We start from the raw sequence: 18,797 nt of genomic DNA on the forward strand, positions 1-18,797 counted from the left end.
TTTGATATCAACCCAGTTCTGGATCTGTAGTACAAATGTCTTGTTTTCAAAAGTTCTGCATTAAAATCTTCCACCAAACCTTAGTCACAATTTATGTTCCTAACACTAGCTTAACGATAACTTAGTTATTTTACAAAATTCTTTGATACATTTAAAATTTATTGAAAGGAACACAGAGCATCTCAACAGAAATATGCTAACAAAAGGCTTAAAAATATATAATAGAGAAACAATTTTTAACCCTTTTGATATCAACCCAGTTCTGGATCTGTAGTACAAATGTCTTGTTTTCAAAAGTTCTGCATTAAAATCTTCCACCAAACCTTAGTCACAATTTATGTGACTAGCTTAATGATAACTTAGTTATTTTACAAAATTCTTTGATACATTTAAAATTTATTGAAAGAAACACAGAGCATCTCAATGGAATATGGTAACAAAAGGCTTAAAAATATATAATAGAGAAACAATTCTTAACCCTTTTGATATCAACCCAGCTCTGGATCTGTAGTACAAATGTCTTGTTTTCAAAAGTTCTGCATTAAAATCTTCCACCAAACCTTAGTCACAATTTATGTTCCTAACAATAGTTTAATGATAACTTAGTTATTTTACAAAATTCTTTGATACATTTAAAATTTATTGAAAGGAACACAGAGCATCTCAACAGAAATATGCTAACAAAAGGCTTAAAAATATATAATAGAGAAACAATTTTTAACCCTTTTGATATCAACCCAGTTCTGGATCTGTAGTACAAATGTCTTGTTTTCAAAAGTTCTGCATTAAAATCTTCCACCAAACCTTAGTCACAATTTATGTTCCTAACACTAGCTTAACGATAACCAAGTTTTTTACTAAATTCTTTGTCATATTTAAAGTGATTGAAAGAAACTCAGAGCATCTCAAAATAAATTCAGTAACAAAAGGGTTAAACCTCGACAAATACACTACATTTTCTTTCCAGATCATTTGAGCACAATAGAATCATTATATTTTCTAAGTGTATCTAGCAAAGGAAAGCATGCTGCTATGTAACACAGAGGCAGAAGCCAAACAAGATTGCGGATTTAGCAAGACATCCTTTATTTGGTAAAAATAAGGTACTACTCATAAGGGGGAATAAAAGGCTGCAAAACAGGGCAGAATATCAAAAGCGTGAAAGGGCAAAAACTGAGAGTACCAATTTTTGGAACACTGTGTTAAAAAAAATATCAAAACAAGTTTAAAACATTTATTTGCAATTTTCAGAAAGTATTTTATTTTAAGATTTTATGGAATAAAATCTCCTAAATATAGGTACAGATGCAGCTCCCTAACCACTTGGTTCTGGGTTCAGTCCCACCGTGTGGCATCTTATGCAAGTGTCTTTTACTATAGCCTGGTGAGTGGATTTGGTAGATGGAAACTAAAAGAAGCCTGTCTTGTATATATCTCTGTGTTTTTGTACCCCCATCACCACTTGACAACTGGTGTTGGCTTGTTTATGTTCCTACAAGTATAGTTAAGTGGCTTTTCTGTGAGAATGATTTACCACAGAAATCAATGATATGGTTTCTCTAGTGTGTGAACGCATTTGTGATCAGCTAAATTATTTTCCTCTGAGCATGATTTACCACAGATATCACAATGATATGGTTTCTATCCTGCACTGGTGTTTAGTTAGGACACATCTTTCAGAGAATGATTTACCACAGATATCACAATGATATGGTTTCTATCCTGCACTGGTGTTTAGTTAGGACACCTCTTCAGAGAATGATTTACCACAGATGTCACAATGATATGGTTTCTATCCTGCACTGGTGTTTAGTTAGGACACCTCTTTCAGAGAATGATTTACCACAGATGTCACAATGATATGGTTTCTATCCTGCACTGGTGTTTAGTTAGGACACCTCTTTCAGAGAATGATTTACCACAGATGTCACAATGATATGGTTTCTATCCTGCACTGGTGTTTAGTTAGGACACCTCTTTCAGAGAATGGTTTACCACAGATGTCACAATGATATGGTTTCTATCCTGCACTGGTGTTTAGTTAGGACACCTCTTTCAGAGAATGATTTACCACAGATGTCACAATGATATGGTTTCTATCCTGCACTGGTGTTTAGTTAGGACACCTCTTTCAGAGAATGATTTACCACAGATGTCACAATGATATGGTTTCTATCCTGCACTGGTGTTTAGTTAGGACACCTCTTTCAGAGAATGATTTACCACAGATGTCACAATGATATGGTTTCTATCCTGCACTGGTGTTTAGTTAGGACACCTCTTCAGAGAATGATTTACCACAGATGTCACAATGATATGGTTTCTATCCTGCACTGGTGTTTAGTTAGGGCACATCTTTCAGAGAATGGTTTACCACAGATGTCACAATGATATGGTTTCTATCCTGCACTGGTGTTTAGTTAGGACACCTCTTTCAGAGAATGGTTTACCACAGATGTCACAATGATATGGTTTCTATCCTGCACTGGTGTTAGTTAGGACACCTCTTTCAGAGAATGGTTTACCACAGATGTCACAATGATATGGTTTCTATCCTGCACTGGTGTTTAGTTAGGACACCTCTTTCAGAGAATGATTACCACAGATGTCACAATGATATGGTTTCTATCCTGCAATGGTGTTTAGTTAGGACACCTCTTTCAGAGAATGATTTACCACAGATGTCACAATGATATGGTTTCTATCCTGCACTGGTGTTTAGTTAGGACACTCTTTCAGAGAATGATTTACCACAGATGTCACATGATATGGTTCTATCCTGCACTGTGTTTAGTTAGGGCACATCTTTCAGAGAATGGTTTACCACAGATGTCACAATGATATGGTTTCTATCCTGCACTGGTGTTTAGTTAGGACACCTCTTTCAGAGAATGATTACCACAGATGTCACAATGATATGGTTTCTATCCTGCACTGGTGTTTAGTTAGGACACCTCTTTCAGAGAATGGTTTACCACAGATGTCACAATGATATGGTTTCTATCCTGCACTGGTGTGTTTAGTTAGGACACCTCTTTCAGAGAATGATTTACCACAGATGTCACAATGATATGGTTTCTATCCTGCACTGGTGTTTAGTTAGGACACCTCTTTCAGAGAATGATTTACCACAGATATCACAATGATATGGTTTCTATCCTGCACTGGTGTTTAGTTAGGACACCTCTTTCAGAGAATGATTTACCACAGATGTCACAATGATATGGTTCTATCCTGCACTGGTGTTTAGTTAGGACACCTCTTTCAGAGAATGATTTACCACAGATGTCACAATGATATGGTTTCTATCCTGCACTGGTGTTTAGTTAGGACACCTCTTCAGAGAATGATTTACCACAGATGTCACAATGATATGGTTTCTATCCTGCACTGGTGTTTAGTTAGGACACCTCTTCAGAGAATGATTTACCACAGATGTCACAATGATATGGTTTCTATCCTGCACTGGTGTTTAGTTAGGGCACATCTTTCAGAGAATGATTACCACAGATGTCACAATGATATGGTTTCTATCCTGCACTGGTGTTTAGTTAGGGCACATCTTTCAGAGAATGATTTACCACAGATGTCACAATGATATGGTTTCTATCCTGCACTGGTGTTTAGTTAGGGCACATCTTTCAGAGAATGGTTTACCACAGATGTCACAATGATATGGTTTCTATCCTGCACTGGTGTTTAGTTAGGACACCTCTTTCAGAGAATGGTTTACCACAGATGTCACATGATATGGTTTCTATCCTGCACTGGTGTTTAGTTAGGACACCTCTTTCAGAGAATGGTTACCACAGATGTCACAATGATATGGTTTTATCCTGCACTGGTGTTTAGTTAGGACACCTCTTTCAGAGAATGATTTACCACAGATGTCACAATGATATGGTTTCTATCCTGCACTGGTGTTTAGTTAGGACACCTCTTTCAGAGAATGATTTACCACAGATGTCACAATGATATGGTTTCTATCCTGCACTGGTGTTTAGTTAGGACACCTCTTTCAGAGAATGATTTACCACAGATGTCACAATGATATGGTTTCTATCCTGCACTGGTGTTTAGTTAGGGCACATCTTTCAGAGAATGGTTTACCACAGATGTCACAATGATATGGTTTCTATCCTGCACTGGTGTTTAGTTAGGACACCTCTTTCAGAGAATGATTTACCACAGATGTCACAATGATATGGTTTCTATCCTGCACTGGTGTTTAGTTAGGACACCTCTTTCAGAGAATGATTTACCACAGATATCACAATGATATGGTTTCTATCCTGCACTGGTGTTAGTTAGGACACCTCTTTCAGAGAATGATTTACCACAGATGTCACAATGATATGGTTTCTATCCTGCACTGGTGTTTAGTTAGGACACCTCTTTCAGAGAATGATTTACCACAGATGTCACAATGATATGGTTTCTATCCTGCACTGGTGTTTAGTTAGGACACCTCTTTCAGAGAATGATTTACCACAGATATCACAATGATATGGTTTCTATCCTGCACTGGTGTTTAGTTAGGACACCTCTTTCAGAGAATGATTTACCACAGATGTCACAATGATATGGTTTCTATCCTGCACTGGTGTTTAGTTAGGACACCTCTTTCAGAGAATGATTTACCACAGATGTCACAATGATATGGTTTCTATCCTGCACTGGTGTTTAGTTAGGACACCTCTTTCAGAGAATGATTTACCACAGATGTCACAATGATATGGTTTCTATCCTGCACTGGTGTTTAGTTAGGGCACATCTTTCAGAGAATGATTTACCACAGATGTCACAATGATATGGTTTCTATCCTGCACTGGTGTTTAGTTAGGGCACATCTTTCAGAGAATGATTTACCACAGATGTCACAATGATATGGCTTCTCTCCTGTGTGAGTGAGTTTGTGTTTAGTTAAGTTACTTGCTCCAGAGAAGGATTTACCACAGATGTCACAGTGATATGGTTTCTCTCCTGTATGAATACGTTTGTGTTTAGTTAAGTGATGCCTTTGAGAGAATGATTTATTACAGATCTCGCAGTGATATGGCCTCTCACCTGTATGAATACGTTTGTGAGAGACTAACTCGCCATTTTGAGTGAACGATTTACCACAGGTATCACACTGAAATGGCTTCTCACCTGTATGAATGCGTTTGTGCACAGTTACATATGTTCTTGTCGACAACGATTTACCACAGATATCACAGTGATATGGATTCACACCTGTATGAATACGTTTATGAGTAGCTAAGTTACCATTCTGAGAGAAAGATTTACCACAGACATCACAGTGATATGGTTTCTCACCTGTATGAGTATGTCTATGATCAATTAACCGCTGCCTTCGAGAGAATGAATTACCACAGATTTCACAGTGATATTGTCTCTCACCTGTATGAACACCTTTGTGTTTACTTAAGTGACTAATATGAGAAAATGTTTTACCACAGATCTCACAGTCATATGGTTTTTCTCCTGTATGAAAACGTCTGTGTACAGTGAGATTAAACTTCACAGAGAATGATTTACCACAGATATCACACTGATATGGTTTCTCTCCTGTATGAACACGTTTGTGAGCAGTTAAAGTTTGTTTTTGGGAGAAAGATTTACCACAGGTATCACAGTGATATGGTTTCTCACCTGTATGATTATGCATGTGTACATCTAACTGGTATTTTTGCGAGAACGAATCGCCACAGATATCACAGTGATATGGTTTCTCACCTGTGTGAATACGTTTGTGCCGACTCAAGTGACTAACGTGGAAGAATGATTTACCACAGATAACACAGCCATGTGGTTTCTCGCCTGTATGAAAACGTTTGTGTATTGTGAGGTTCCATTTTACAGAGAAAGATTTACCACAGATATCACAGCTATATGGCTTTTCCCCTGTATGAGTACGGGTGTGCAAACTGAGTCTATATTTTTTAGAAAATATCTTGTTACAGATTTGACACTGGTATGTTATTTTCTTGGTTTCTTTTTTCTTACTGTCCAGAGAATCAGAACTTTCAGATGGCATTTTAAATTCATCCTTGTCCTCACAAAATACATTTGCCATAATTCTTCTTCTCTGACAATATTCTCTTTCGTCTCCTTTTAGAGGATTCCTTATAAATATTTATATTTCTACAGCTATACTTCCACCAACTGCGATCTTTCAGTACAGCCGTTACAAGCACTCCTGTATTTGAAATTTGTATTTAATTAGTAAAATTATCTTCCAGACATTTCAGGCAGTAATTAAAACAATTGTAACCATTCGTCTTAGTTCCGAATTATTTTACAGTAATCCTGTCACAGATTTATATCGACAGAATTTTATCTTCTCTTTTGTTGTTGGGAGTTGATAACTATTGGTGATATAATCCAATGTAAACAATGCCTCCATGCCAATGACAACAGTTAATCTGAAAGGATGAACAGATTAAGGTATAGAGGCTACATAAAATGTAAACACACACACACATTTTATACATATATATATAAATATGAGCAAAACGCTAGGGTCGACTTAGCCTTTCATCCTTTCAGGGTCGATTAAATAAGTACCAGTTACGCACTGGAGTCAATGTAATCGACTTAAATCCGTTTGTCCCCTCTATGCTCCTTGTGGGTAGTAAAGAAAGGTTAAACTAAAGCGTTACACCATTCAAAGAAACAAAAAAAAATGTGTGTAAAGAAATAGGTATTTCGTCTGTCTTTACGTTCTGAGTTCAAATTCCATCGAGGTCGACTTTGCCTTTCATCCTTTCGGGGTCGATAAATTAAGTATCAGTCACGCACTAGAGTCGGTGAAATCGAATTAATCCCTTCCCCAAAATCTGAGGCCCTGTGTTTCCAATAGAAAGGATTATTATTATAGTTACAACCTTAAAATAAATCTTTGTCAACTTAGCGTTTTCAGATGCAAACAGTGAATGAGCGCCCGATAAAGAGGGTCACATTAACATATTACTACCAGTCATTTATTCACCTATCATGTCTTTATGTCTCTTCTCGTCCAAAATGAGGTCAAACAAATCTTCACCTTCCTCATCTAACATCACTACCCTTTTTACTTTCCGGTACAACACCCTCTATACCACAGAACCTAAACCAAAAGTAATTTTCATCAATAAAGTTAAATCTTTTAATTAACAAATATAAACTGCTAATGGGTCTATAAACAGATAATTTAATTATTCGCTTGATAAATATTTACATATATGTTCAGCTTATTCAGTCTATTTTTGTATTTCTCCGCATTGTTTTCGTTCCATTTTTAGTCACACAGATAAGGTGGAGAGCTGTAAGAATAGTTAGCACGCCGGACAAAATGCGTAAAGGCATTTCGTCCGTCTTTACGCTCAGAGTTCACATTCCGTCGAGGTCGATCAAATAGGGGCAGAGATCTCGGCCAAAAAGGTCAGATTTTCTCAGTTTAACGGGAAATTTTCAAATTTTTTTTGTAAACACACGTAAACAACTAGCCCCAACCTTCACCAAGATATAAGGCCTTGCGCCCATAGTAGACAGAATTATAGGCGAAATTAAATAATACGTACACCAGGTGTTTAGGCTTAGCATTGGGGTTTTACAAAACCCCTAATCCTAAGCACCTGCTGTACGAATTATTTACAGAAAACTGGTGGTGTACGTATTATCTACCTCCACCCGAATTATTATTATTATTACAGTTATAAAGCAAACCTTTGCCAACTTACCGTTTTCAAATGTAACCAGTAATCGATAAATAACCAGACAATATTAACATATGGTTATTATTATTATTATATACTCAGTTGTTGACCCTCGATGTTTCCACTTTTCACGTCGGTTGACCGTTCAAAAATGAGGTCACGCTATATCTCCCGCTTTCCTCACCTGATAATCGCTTCCTCTTTTACTTCCCGTTGCAATATTCTAAATTCATTCTCTACATCACGAAGGTGAAGCCAAAAGCGTTACTTATTAATACTGTTAATTTTTTTTTAATTAATTAAAAATAAAAAGTAAAGTACTAACGGGTTATAGGTTATAGATTATTTAAATAAATGACTTTCAAAACGTGTTCGTATTCGTTCCGCTTTCGCAGGACATACAATGTTTTTTTTTGCGGTTTCCACGCATTGTTTTGTTGCTTCCTTAACACACTACTTACATACTTCACACACACATACACACACACACACACATACACAACAAACACACACACACACACACACTCACACAGACACAGACACACACACAGACACAAACACACAGACACACACAAACACACAGAGACACACACACACAGACACAAACACACACACACACACAGACACAAACACACACAGACACAAACACGCACAGACACAAACACACAAACACACACACACAGACACAAACACAGACACACACAAACACGCACAGACACACACAAACACAGACACACACAAAGACACAGAGACACAGACACAAACACAGACACACACAAACACACCAGACACACACACACACAAACACACAGACACACACAAACACGCACAGAGACACACACAGACACAAACACACAGACACACACACACACACACACACACAGACACACAGACACACACAAACAAACACACAGACACACACAAACACAGAGACACAGACACACACACAGACACACACAGGCACAAACACGCACAGACACACACACACAGAGACACACACACAGACACAAACAGGCACAAACACGCACAGACACACACACACACACACAGAGACACACACACAGACACACACAGGCACAAACACGCACAGACACACACACACAGGTAATCGTTCCGTAAGTCAGGGATGACATTGAAATAAATAAACTAGGGAATGAGTTCGGTACTATTTAAGAAGAGTGATCCAGGTGCGCGCATCCGCACTAAGTAGTCGTGACTAGTCGATCCTACAACGACTACCTATCGAAGTAAATAAAACAGAAAATAAATAATTTTTTTACATAGGCGTGGTAAGTAGCTTGTTTACCAACTACATGGTTCTGGGTTCAGTCCCACTGCGTGCACCTTGGGCAAGTGTCTTCTACTATAGCCTCGGGCCGACCATAGCCTTGTGAGTGGATTTGGTAGACGGAAACTGAAAGAAGCCCGTCGTATATATATGTGTGTATGTATATGTTTGTGTGTCTGTTTGTCCCCCCAAGATCACTTGACAACCGATGCTGGTGTGTTTACGTCACCGTAACTTAGCGGTTCGGCAAAAGAAACCGATAGACACACAAACCCACACACACAAACACATACATATACATATATACGACAGGCTTCTTTCAGTTTCCGTCTACCAAATCCACTCACAAGGGATTGGTCGGCCCGGGGCTACAGCAGAAGACACTTGCCCAAGATGCCACGCAGTGGGACTGAACCCGGAACCATGTGGTTGGTTAGCAAGCTACTTACCACACAGTCACTCCTTCTTTATTACCCACAAAGGGCTAAACACAGAGGGGACAAACAAGGACAGACAAACAGATTAAATCAATTACATCGACCCAGTGTGTAACTGGTACTTAATTTATCGACCCCGAAAGGATGAAAGGCAAAGTCGACCTCGGCGGAATTTGAACCCAGACGAAATACGGCTATGCATTTCGCCCGGCGTGCTAACGCTTCTGCCAGCTTAGGACGGAAAATATGTCTTCGTAACTCAAAGAAACAGAAGGATTTAGGTTGTAGAGGCTACCGGAGACGAGATTCGAACCTCTAGTTCCCACAGCAACCCCTCCCACCAAAACAGAACACTCTTCTTGGTCTACGAACAGAGATAGTCTGTACCTTTTAACGTCACTTCCGCTTTCAAAGCCATCATTATCGGATGTCTGTCGAATAATTGCTACGACGAAATCGTTGCATAGTTTTCATTGTGTTATATTTGAATGCAAGGGAGCCTTAATCATCAACACAAACTTTAATTAACGAGATAATAATTAAAAAACAGGCAAGTGAGGATTATAACATGAGTTGTCCTCCCTTACTTAGTAACAATGCGTACGCAATAAGTCTCCCAAAATCAAAGAGGTGTTCGTTTCTTTTATCCTCGGTTACCATCTCAGCACGTTTTATAAGAATATCCCTAATTACTACTACTACTACTTTACACAGATTGTAGCACGATCCTTTATGAACCATTTCTGTAAGTATTGTAGACTTTTTTCTTTAAATATAAAATTATTTCATTCATAACAATTGCAGCGTGGAAGGTGTTTGTAAGCCATTTAAGAAACACACAAAAGCCGTTCGATTCATTTCAACATTTAAATTTAATTTGTCAAAATATTTTCGTCGCTTTAAGACCGTGACCTGTTCACTGACAAAATTCCATGCTATATATATATATACATACTATATATATATATATACTAAGTAATTAAGGGTTTAGCAACGATTTGCCTCACCACACACCGAATTTAGAAATAGCAGTCAAAGAGTTTTGGCTATTCTTTCTACTTGAAAGTAGAAAGAATAGCCAAAACTCTTTGACTGCTATTTTGGCTATTCTTTCTACTTGAAAGTAGAAAGAATAGCCAAAACTCTTTGACTGCTATTTCTAAATTCGGTGTGTCGGTGTGTGGTGAGGCAAATCGTTGCTAAACCCTTAATTACTTAAACCTTCCTTGAATGGGGCTTTTACATGCCATATATATATAAGCCGTAAGACACCTGCTGTTTTTGTCCTGTTATTACTATTATTGTTTTTTGTATTTATAGTCGTGTGGCATCGTCCGTTTTTCTGTCCTTGTTTCGTATACATTCTATCCTTTTTCCAAGAAATCTAATGCTCGTAGCTTAGTTTTTCTTTGGGGCTGGCCGGATCAGAGCGATCTCAAGATTAATCAGCCGAAATTGCGAGGATGATCCGGTTCTTGACTGAAAATTAGAGGCTTCGAATGACCCGTCCGTTTTTTTGTGTCGTCTATTTGAGTGTTTTGCGTTCTTGTCCCATTTTTTATATATATGGTTGTCCCAAAAGTTCGTAAAAACTTTGCGAAAATTTGAATTTTTATGCAATTTTTAATTGTTTGTTTGGGTTTATATTGTTATAGTCAATTTTCGTAAGTGTTTACGAACTTTTGGGACAACCTAATATATATTACGGAGATGTACTTGCATAGCAAGTGATTTGATCTGAGATCGTGTGCGTGGAACGAAAACAATTGCAGCGTGTAAGGTGTTTATAAGCCATTTAAGAAACACACAAAATCCGTTAGATTCATTTCAACATCTAAGTTTAATTTGTCAAAATATTTTCGTCGCTTTAAGACCGTGACCTGTTCACTGACAGCACAGCACGGATTTTTGTCAATGAACAGGTCGCGGTCTGAAAGCGACGAAATTATTTTGACAAATTTAAATGTTAAAGTTAATCGAGCGGCTTTTGTGTGTTTCTTAAATGGCTTATAAACACCTTCCACGCTGCAATTGTTTTCGTTCCAGCACACGATCTCAGATCAAATCACTTGCTGTGTGGGTACATCTCCGTATTTCATTCATGAAAGTATTAAATGTCGGGGAACTTTCAGGCGGCGGGCTGGAATATCGGAATATCGCCCAATAAGTTGGATTTTTCTCTGCCTTGACGGGGATTTTTCAAATTTTTTTTCTCATCGCACACTTTGAAATAACCATGGAATGGTTTTACGTAAAAAAAAAAGTCGTGAAAATTTGTTTTTACTGTCAGAACAAAAAAATCCAATTTATTTATGTAGACGAGCTATTCCAGATCTACGCGGAATTTTGAATTAGTTATCCCTTAAGTTGGAATTTTTCCAATTTAGTTGGGATTTTTTTCAACTTTTATTATTTATTTATTTTTTTGTATCCCACATTTTAAAACGATGGGAAAAGAAGAAGCCTTAAAAAATATTTAACATTCTATCTTTGCCCCTCCATTTTCTCTCGGTAAATATTTCGGAAAAGACCTGGAGTGGCTGTGTGGTAAGTAGCTTGCTAACCAACCACATGGTTCCGGATTCAGTCCCACTGCGTGGCATCTTGGGCAAGTGTCTTCTGCTATAGCCCCGGGCCGACCAAAGCCTTGTGAGTGGATTTGGTAGACGAAACTGAAAGAAGCCTGTCGTATATATGTATGTATATATATATATATGTATGTGTGTGTGTGTGTGTGTGTGGTGCGTGTCTGTGTTTGTCCCCCTAGCATTGCTTGACAACCGATGCTGGTGTGTTTATGTCCCCATTACTTAGCGGTTCGGCAAAAGAGACCGATAGAATAAGTACTGGCTTACAAAAGAATAGTCCCGGGGTCGAGTTGCTCGATTAAGGTGGTGCTCCAGCATGGCCGCAGTCAAATGACTGAAACAAGTAAAAGAGTAAAAAAAGAGAGAGAGTCCATACCTCGGTGTGAAATAACCTTTTCCCACAAGCTTTTCGAGTGTATCCAACGTATCTGACCTTCACCCGCCGCAAGTCGCTTTTTTCCGCAGAAGAAAGTTGGGACAGGGGTCAAAAAATTATTCCACAGCGAGATATCGGCAGGTACTTTATCGCAAATAGCTCTTACGTGGTAGCAGGGCGTGCTAGAAATAGCAGCCAAATTTTTCCTTTTTCTGGGGAAAGGAGCAGTTTACGCGTGATTTCGATGTCACATTCGTTGAAAGTATGTGATATAACCTGGAAAAGAAAAACAAACTCCCTCGAAACAAAACTCCGAGCCTTCCTCCTTCTTTTCCGGAAAAAGTTGTTTGCGGTGGGTTTGGAGAGCAGATACGTTGAATGCATGCGAAAAAACACGTGGAAAAAAATTATTTCACACCAAGGTACGACTATAGCTAACACTATTTGATTTTAGGTTTATATATATATATATATATATATATATATAGGCGCAGGAGTGGCTGTGTGGTAAGTAGCTTGCTTACGAACCACATGGTTCTGGGTTCAGTCCCACTGTCTTCTACTATAGCCTCGGGCCGACCCAAGCCTTGTGAGTGGATTTGGTAGACGGAAACCGAAAGAAGCCCGTCGTATATATGTATATGTGTGTATGTGCATGTTTGTGTGTCTGTGTTTGTCCCCCCCAACATCGCTTGACAACCGATGCTGGTGTGTTTACGTCCCCGTCACTTAGCGGTTCGGCAAAAAGAGACCGATAAAATAAGTACTAGGCTTACAAAGAATAAGTCCTGGGATCGAGTAAAAGAGAGAGAAAGAGTAGAGTATATATACACACTAGCCTTGAAGCTGCCCTTCAGGTGGCATTCATTCCAACTCCTGCAGAGGCGTTATCGGGAAGTTTCAAGGCCTTCTACCTTTGTGTAATGAAACTTATTCCTGCAAATGTGCTAAGCGCCAATGCTGATCATAGTTCAATCAATAAGTTTAGAAGCGAGGTGAATGCAGTAAAAATAGGAGAGGTCAATGGGACCCCCATTTAAGTGGCCCTTCAGAAATTGAACCTCCTTACAATACTCCCTCGGAGTTCACGGTATGAAATTCATCAACATTGTTCCGATTTGGTCACCAATGCCATGTATTTAGTTTAAAAGGCAGAAAAAGTAGGTGGGTTGGGGGTCAGTGGAGCCCCAATTAGGCAGTCCTTAAAAAAGTAGGCTCCCTTAGGACATTCCCTGGTATTAGGGGAGTTGCTGCTTTGAGTTTTGTTGTCCTTGCACCAACGGTCTAGGAGAAAAATGTAACAGACAGAGAAACATCACTCAGATTTATATCAAGACTAGTAGTATTGCCCAGCGTTGCTCGGGTTTGTTTTGACCCTTTAGAATTGGAATTTTTGAAAAGTAAAAATTTTGCATTATGTAGCTTGGCATTCTCTTCAAGTGAACATTTTTCTGGTTGGAATACACTATCTCCTCCGAGACCCTGTGGTGCAAGTTGACCAAAATTGAGAGTATGATAGAAGAAGGCTTGCTCTTCATTCCGCAGAAGAAAAAATTCAAATTGGACCATGTTAACACCAAAAATTATTTACATCAAAAAGGTGCTTTTTTTCTATGAAAATCCCTATTTTTTACGATTTTTTGACTGCTCTATCATCATTTTTCGGTGTATTTCAACCAGAAAAATGTTCACTCAAAGAGAATATCAAGCTACATAATGCAAAATTTTTACTTTTCTAAAATTCCAGTTCTAAAGGGTCAAAACAAACCCGAGCGATACTGCTAGTCTATATATATAAAGCTGAAGTTGTCTGTGTGTGGCAGGTTTGGTAGCCTTCAACTAACACTATCAGTATGATAGAAGAAGGCTTGCTCTTCCTTCCATAGAAGAAAAAATTCAAATCAGACCATGTTAACACCAAAAATTATTTACATCAAAAAGATGCTTTTTTTCTATGAAAATCCCTATTTTTTACAGTTTATATGTATGTATCTATGTATATGTATGTATGTATATATTATGAATGTATATATACATGTATATATATGTCTATATATATATATATGTATATCTATATATGTGTGTGTATGTATGTATATATATATATACATACATACATGCATGCATGCACATACACACAGAGGGAGTGCCAAGAAGTTCCTGGCTTTATGGGTATCGTGAAAGGCCCGGTTGGAGGCCCAACTTTCTGAGTTCTTTTACAGGGCTTAGAAAAACTGAAGGATTACTACAATAAGTGTGTGAATCTGAGAGGGGAATATATTGAATACAATCATAACTGATCCTTCTATATTTTCTTTTACCCAAAGCCAGGAACTTTTCACCAACACTCATATATAAATATATAATAATGTACGTGTGTTTGTAGACATTTTATATATCTTTTATATTTTGTTTATTCTTTCAGATAATCCAATGAAATTGGCGTCAAAGAATTTAGACCTGATATAATCCTGTTGGTATTAATCTTCTAGAATTAATCTAAAAGTTCTCTTTTGAACTCAGACCAATGGGAAAATTTTTCTTAATTACTTTCCGGAAACGATTCAGGAAGATACATCTGCATGCTAATTAACCATGGACTGCTAATTACAGAGGAGATTTGCAACAGCTTCATATATTGTCAAACACTTCAGTTGATGGAAATTTATCGGTGATTATATAAGTATTTTGTTAAGGATTAACAGTAAAAACAAACATCTGTATGTTTGTGGTGAGACTAGAATAATTATGGAAAATAAATTCTGTGAGAACAAGATTGAATGCAATGCAGATTTTCAAAGGAGTGATTCTCCTGATTCTGTGATGAAAGAAACGGGGAAAACATCGTACCAATGTGATATCTGTGAGAAGACATTTTCTCAAAAATGTCGACTCACTGCACACAGCCGTATTCATACGGGAGAGAAGCCATATCACTGTAATATCTGTGGCAACTCGTTCTCTCACAAGGGCAACTTAACATCTCACCAACGTATTCATAGCGGTAACAATCTATATCAGTGTGATATCTGTGATAAATCATTCTATCAAAAGGGCCACCTTATTAATCACCAACGAATTCACACAGAAGAAAAACCGTTTAACTGTGATGTCTGCGGTAAATCATTCTCTCAGAAAGGTAACCTCACTACGCACAACCATATTCATACAGGGGAGAAACCATATCATTGTGATATTTGCGGTAAATCATTCTCTCAGAAATACTATTTAATCAACCACCAACGCACTCATACGGGAGAGAAACCATACCGTTGTGATACCTGTGGTAAATCATTCTCCCAAAGAAACAACCTAATTGTGCACAGACGCATTCATACAGGGAAGAAACTGTATCAGTGCTCGGTATGCGGAAAATCAATCTCTGGGACAAGTAATTTAACTAAACACATACTCACTCATACAGGAGAGAAGCCATATCACTGTGACATCTGTAGTAAATCATTCTCTTGTGGTAACACCTTGACTAGGCACAAACGTATTCATACGGGAGAGAAACCATACCGTTGTGATACCTGTGGTAAATCATTCTCCCAAAGAAACAACCTAATTGTGCACAGACGCATTCATACAGGAAGAAACTGTATCAGTGTTCGGTATGCGGAAAATCAATCTCTGGGACAAGTAATTTAACTAAACACATACTCACTCATACAGGAGAGAAGCCATATCACTGTAATATCTGTGGCAACTCGTTCTCTCACAAGGGCAACTTAACATCTCACCAACGTATTCATAGCGGTAACAATCTATATCAGTGTGATATCTGTGGTAAATCCTTCTCCCAGAGAAACAATTTGATAGTACACAAACGCACGCATACAGGCGAAAAGCTGTACCAATGTTCCGTTTGCGGTAAGTCGTTCTGTCAAAAGGGCGAGTTGACTTCTCACGAACGTACTCATACAGGTGAGAAACCATATCGCTGTGATACCTGTGGGAAATCCTTCTCGCAAAGACATCACTTAACTACGCACATAGGCGTCCATACAGAAAAGTAACAATAACAAAATGTAAGTTGTGCTAAATAAAGTCCTTCATATTCACCGATCCAGTTGTTTGTGTTTTCTCATTGGTATAAATACTCTTTTACTTGTTTCAGTCATTTGACTGTGGCCATGCTGGAGCACCGCCTTTAGTCAAGCAAATCGACCCCAGGACTTAATCTTCATAAGCCTAGTACTTGCTCTATTGTTCTCTTTTGTCAAGCGATGTTGGGAGGACAAATACATACACAAACACACACACATACATATGTGTGTGTGTATATATATATACATATATATACATACATACACACACACACACACACGACGGGCTTCTTTCAGTTTCCGTCTACCAAATCCACTCACAAGGCTTTATTCGGCCCGAGGCTATAGTAAAAGACACTTACCCAAGGTGCCACGCAGTGGGACTGAACCTGGAACCATGGAACATACATATATACGGCAGGCTTCTTTCAGTTTCCGTCTACCAAATCCACTCACAAGGTCGGCCCGAGGCTATAGTAAACAACACTTGCCCAAGTTGCCACGCAGTGGGACTGAACCTGGAACCATGTGGTTGGTAAGCAAGCTACTTACCACACAGCCACTCCTATGCCTATAAATAGTAATTTTATGAATACAGATAATTTCCTATGGCCATTCCTCCTCTCACGAGACACAAGCGCTTTCACACACATATACACACAATGGGAACTTCACAACTCTTTGGTCAGCCTGAGGCTATAGCAGAAGATGCTCATCCAAAGTGCCATGCTGGGGGATTGAACCTGAAACAATGTGGTCGAGAAGCAGCCTTAACCACACAGCCATGTGGTTAATAAGGCGGTGAGCTGGCAGAAACGTTAGCACGCCGGGTGAAATGCATAGCCGTATTTCGTCTGCCGTTATGTTCTGAGTTCAAATTCCGCCGAGCTCGACTTTGCCTTTCATCCTTCTGGGGTCGATTAAATAAGAACCAGTTACGCACTGGGGTCGATATAATCGACTTAATCCGTCTGTCTGACCTTGTTTGTCCTCTCTGTGTTTAGCCCCTTGTGGGTAGTAAAGAAATAGGTTAAGGCAATAGCAGAAAATACTTACCCAAAGTGCCATGCAGGGGGATTGAACCTGAAACAATGTGGTCGAGAAGCAGCCTTAACCACACAGCCATGTGGTTAATAAGTCTTCATCCTAACCAATAGGTCTTGGTTTCGATCCTGTTGTGCAACATCTTAAACAAGGGTCCTTTCTTATTGCCTCGGACTGACCCATATCTTGAAGGTGAAATGGCATGGATGGAAACTATCAAAGCTAGTCAGATTCTGCCTGAGAATTACAAGTATGGTGCATGTCTGTGGAGTACTCAGCCAATTACACTTTAATTCAGTTGATCAAACTACTGGATCTTCATTGTCACGCAGGAGAAATTCACCAGAATTTTAAATGCATAAAATCATAAAAAGAAAGATCAAATTTTCATTGGCTGAAATTAGGCTTATCATCATCATCATCATTTAACGTCCATTCTCCATGCTAGCATGGGTTGGACGGTTCGACCGGGGATCTGGGAGGCCAGAAGGCTGCACCAGGCTCCAGTCTAATCTGGCAGTGTTTCTACAGCTGGATGCCCTTCCTAATGCCAACCACTCCGTGAGTGTAGTGGGTGCTTTTTACGTGCCAGGCGAGGCTGGCAACAGCCACGATTGGATTGGTGCATTTTACGTGCCACCGGCACGGAAGCCAGCTGGCAACGGCCATGATTGGATTGGTGCTTTGTATGTGACACCGGCATGGAAGGCAGTCTAGGTGGCGCTGGCATCGGCCATGTTCAGATGGTGCTTTTTACATGCCACCAGCACAGGGATCATAACTGCAGTTTCCATTGATATTTGATGTTGGTGTACTTGACTCAATGGATCTCCTCAAGCTTAGGGTCGAAACAGTGTTTCTTTACTTGCCACCTGCACAGGAGTCAGTCCAGCAGCCCTGGCAACTGCTGGGTGCCAGTCATAGGACTGGTTCAATTTCGATTCCGATTTGTACTTGATTGCTTTCTTTACAAAGTTGGGAGGCAGATGTAGTACAAAGCAAAATTTGACATTTTTTTTTGTGTGCAATTTCACCTCTATGAATATCAAGACATGACATTTGGACAATGGTTGTGTACAAAAAATTATTTTTCTCTTGCATCACCATCCGATCATGGCCGTTGCCAGCCGTGCCTGGCCCCCGTGCCGGTGGCTTGTAAGATCACCATCCGAACGTGGCCGTTGCCAGTGCCGCCCCGACAGGCCTCCGTGTCGGTGGCATGTAAAAACCACCATCCGATCGTGGCCATTGCCAGCCTCACCTCGCCCCCGTGCCGGTGGCACGTAAAAGGCACCATCATGGCCGTTTGCCAGCC

General features: G+C 39.2%; 2 protein-coding genes across 5 annotated transcripts; one reads left to right on the forward strand and one right to left on the reverse strand.

The window, feature by feature from the left end:
- Positions 1-1,070: 1,070 nt before the first annotated feature.
- On the reverse strand, positions 1,071-7,918 carry LOC115225000 (zinc finger protein OZF-like). 3 transcript variants are annotated; one of them, XM_036514246.1, is made up of 4 exons: positions 7,725-7,918; positions 4,981-6,428; positions 4,444-4,516; positions 2,413-2,480 (listed from the first exon to the last, which is right to left on the reverse strand). In XM_036514246.1, exons 2-4 carry the CDS (start codon positions 6,077-6,079, stop codon positions 2,459-2,461), a joined length of 1,194 nt encoding a protein of 397 aa, XP_036370139.1. In that variant the 5' UTR covers positions 6,080-6,428; positions 7,725-7,918; the 3' UTR covers positions 2,413-2,458. The 3 variants fall into 3 exon arrangements, with proteins under 3 accessions (XP_036370138.1, XP_036370139.1, XP_029651789.2); XM_036514245.1 differs by lacking the exons at positions 2,413-2,480; positions 4,444-4,516 and adding an exon at positions 1,071-1,643 and having other exon boundaries at positions 7,725-7,917; XM_029795929.2 differs by lacking the exons at positions 2,413-2,480; positions 4,444-4,516 and having other exon boundaries at positions 4,801-6,428.
- Positions 7,919-9,611: 1,693 nt separating this feature from the next.
- LOC115225001 (zinc finger protein 2 homolog) lies at positions 9,612-16,457 on the forward strand. Of its 2 annotated transcripts, none has more exons than XM_036514284.1 (3): positions 9,612-10,170; positions 14,815-15,675; positions 15,928-16,058. In XM_036514284.1, the coding sequence occupies exons 2-3, from the start codon at positions 15,138-15,140 to the stop codon at positions 16,038-16,040; spliced, it is 651 nt and encodes a 216-aa protein (XP_036370177.1). In that variant the 5' UTR covers positions 9,612-10,170; positions 14,815-15,137; the 3' UTR covers positions 16,041-16,058. The 2 variants fall into 2 exon arrangements, with proteins under 2 accessions (XP_036370177.1, XP_036370176.1); XM_036514283.1 differs by lacking the exon at positions 15,928-16,058 and adding an exon at positions 16,166-16,457 and having other exon boundaries at positions 9,620-10,170; positions 14,815-15,912.
- Positions 16,458-18,797: the final 2,340 nt, after the last annotated feature.

The sequence above is a fragment of the Octopus sinensis genome, linkage group LG27, assembly GCF_006345805.1.
Source record: "Octopus sinensis linkage group LG27, ASM634580v1, whole genome shotgun sequence".
Taxonomy (NCBI): domain Eukaryota; kingdom Metazoa; phylum Mollusca; class Cephalopoda; order Octopoda; family Octopodidae; genus Octopus; species Octopus sinensis.

Excerpts from the sequence above, each read along its gene's own strand:
- LOC115225000 (XM_029795929.2), bottom strand. The coding sequence starts at position 6,079 with ATGGCAAATGTATTTTGTGAGGACAAGGATGAATTTAAAATGCCATCT.
- LOC115225001 (XM_036514283.1), top strand. The coding sequence starts at position 15,138 with ATGGAAAATAAATTCTGTGAGAACAAGATTGAATGCAATGCAGATTTT.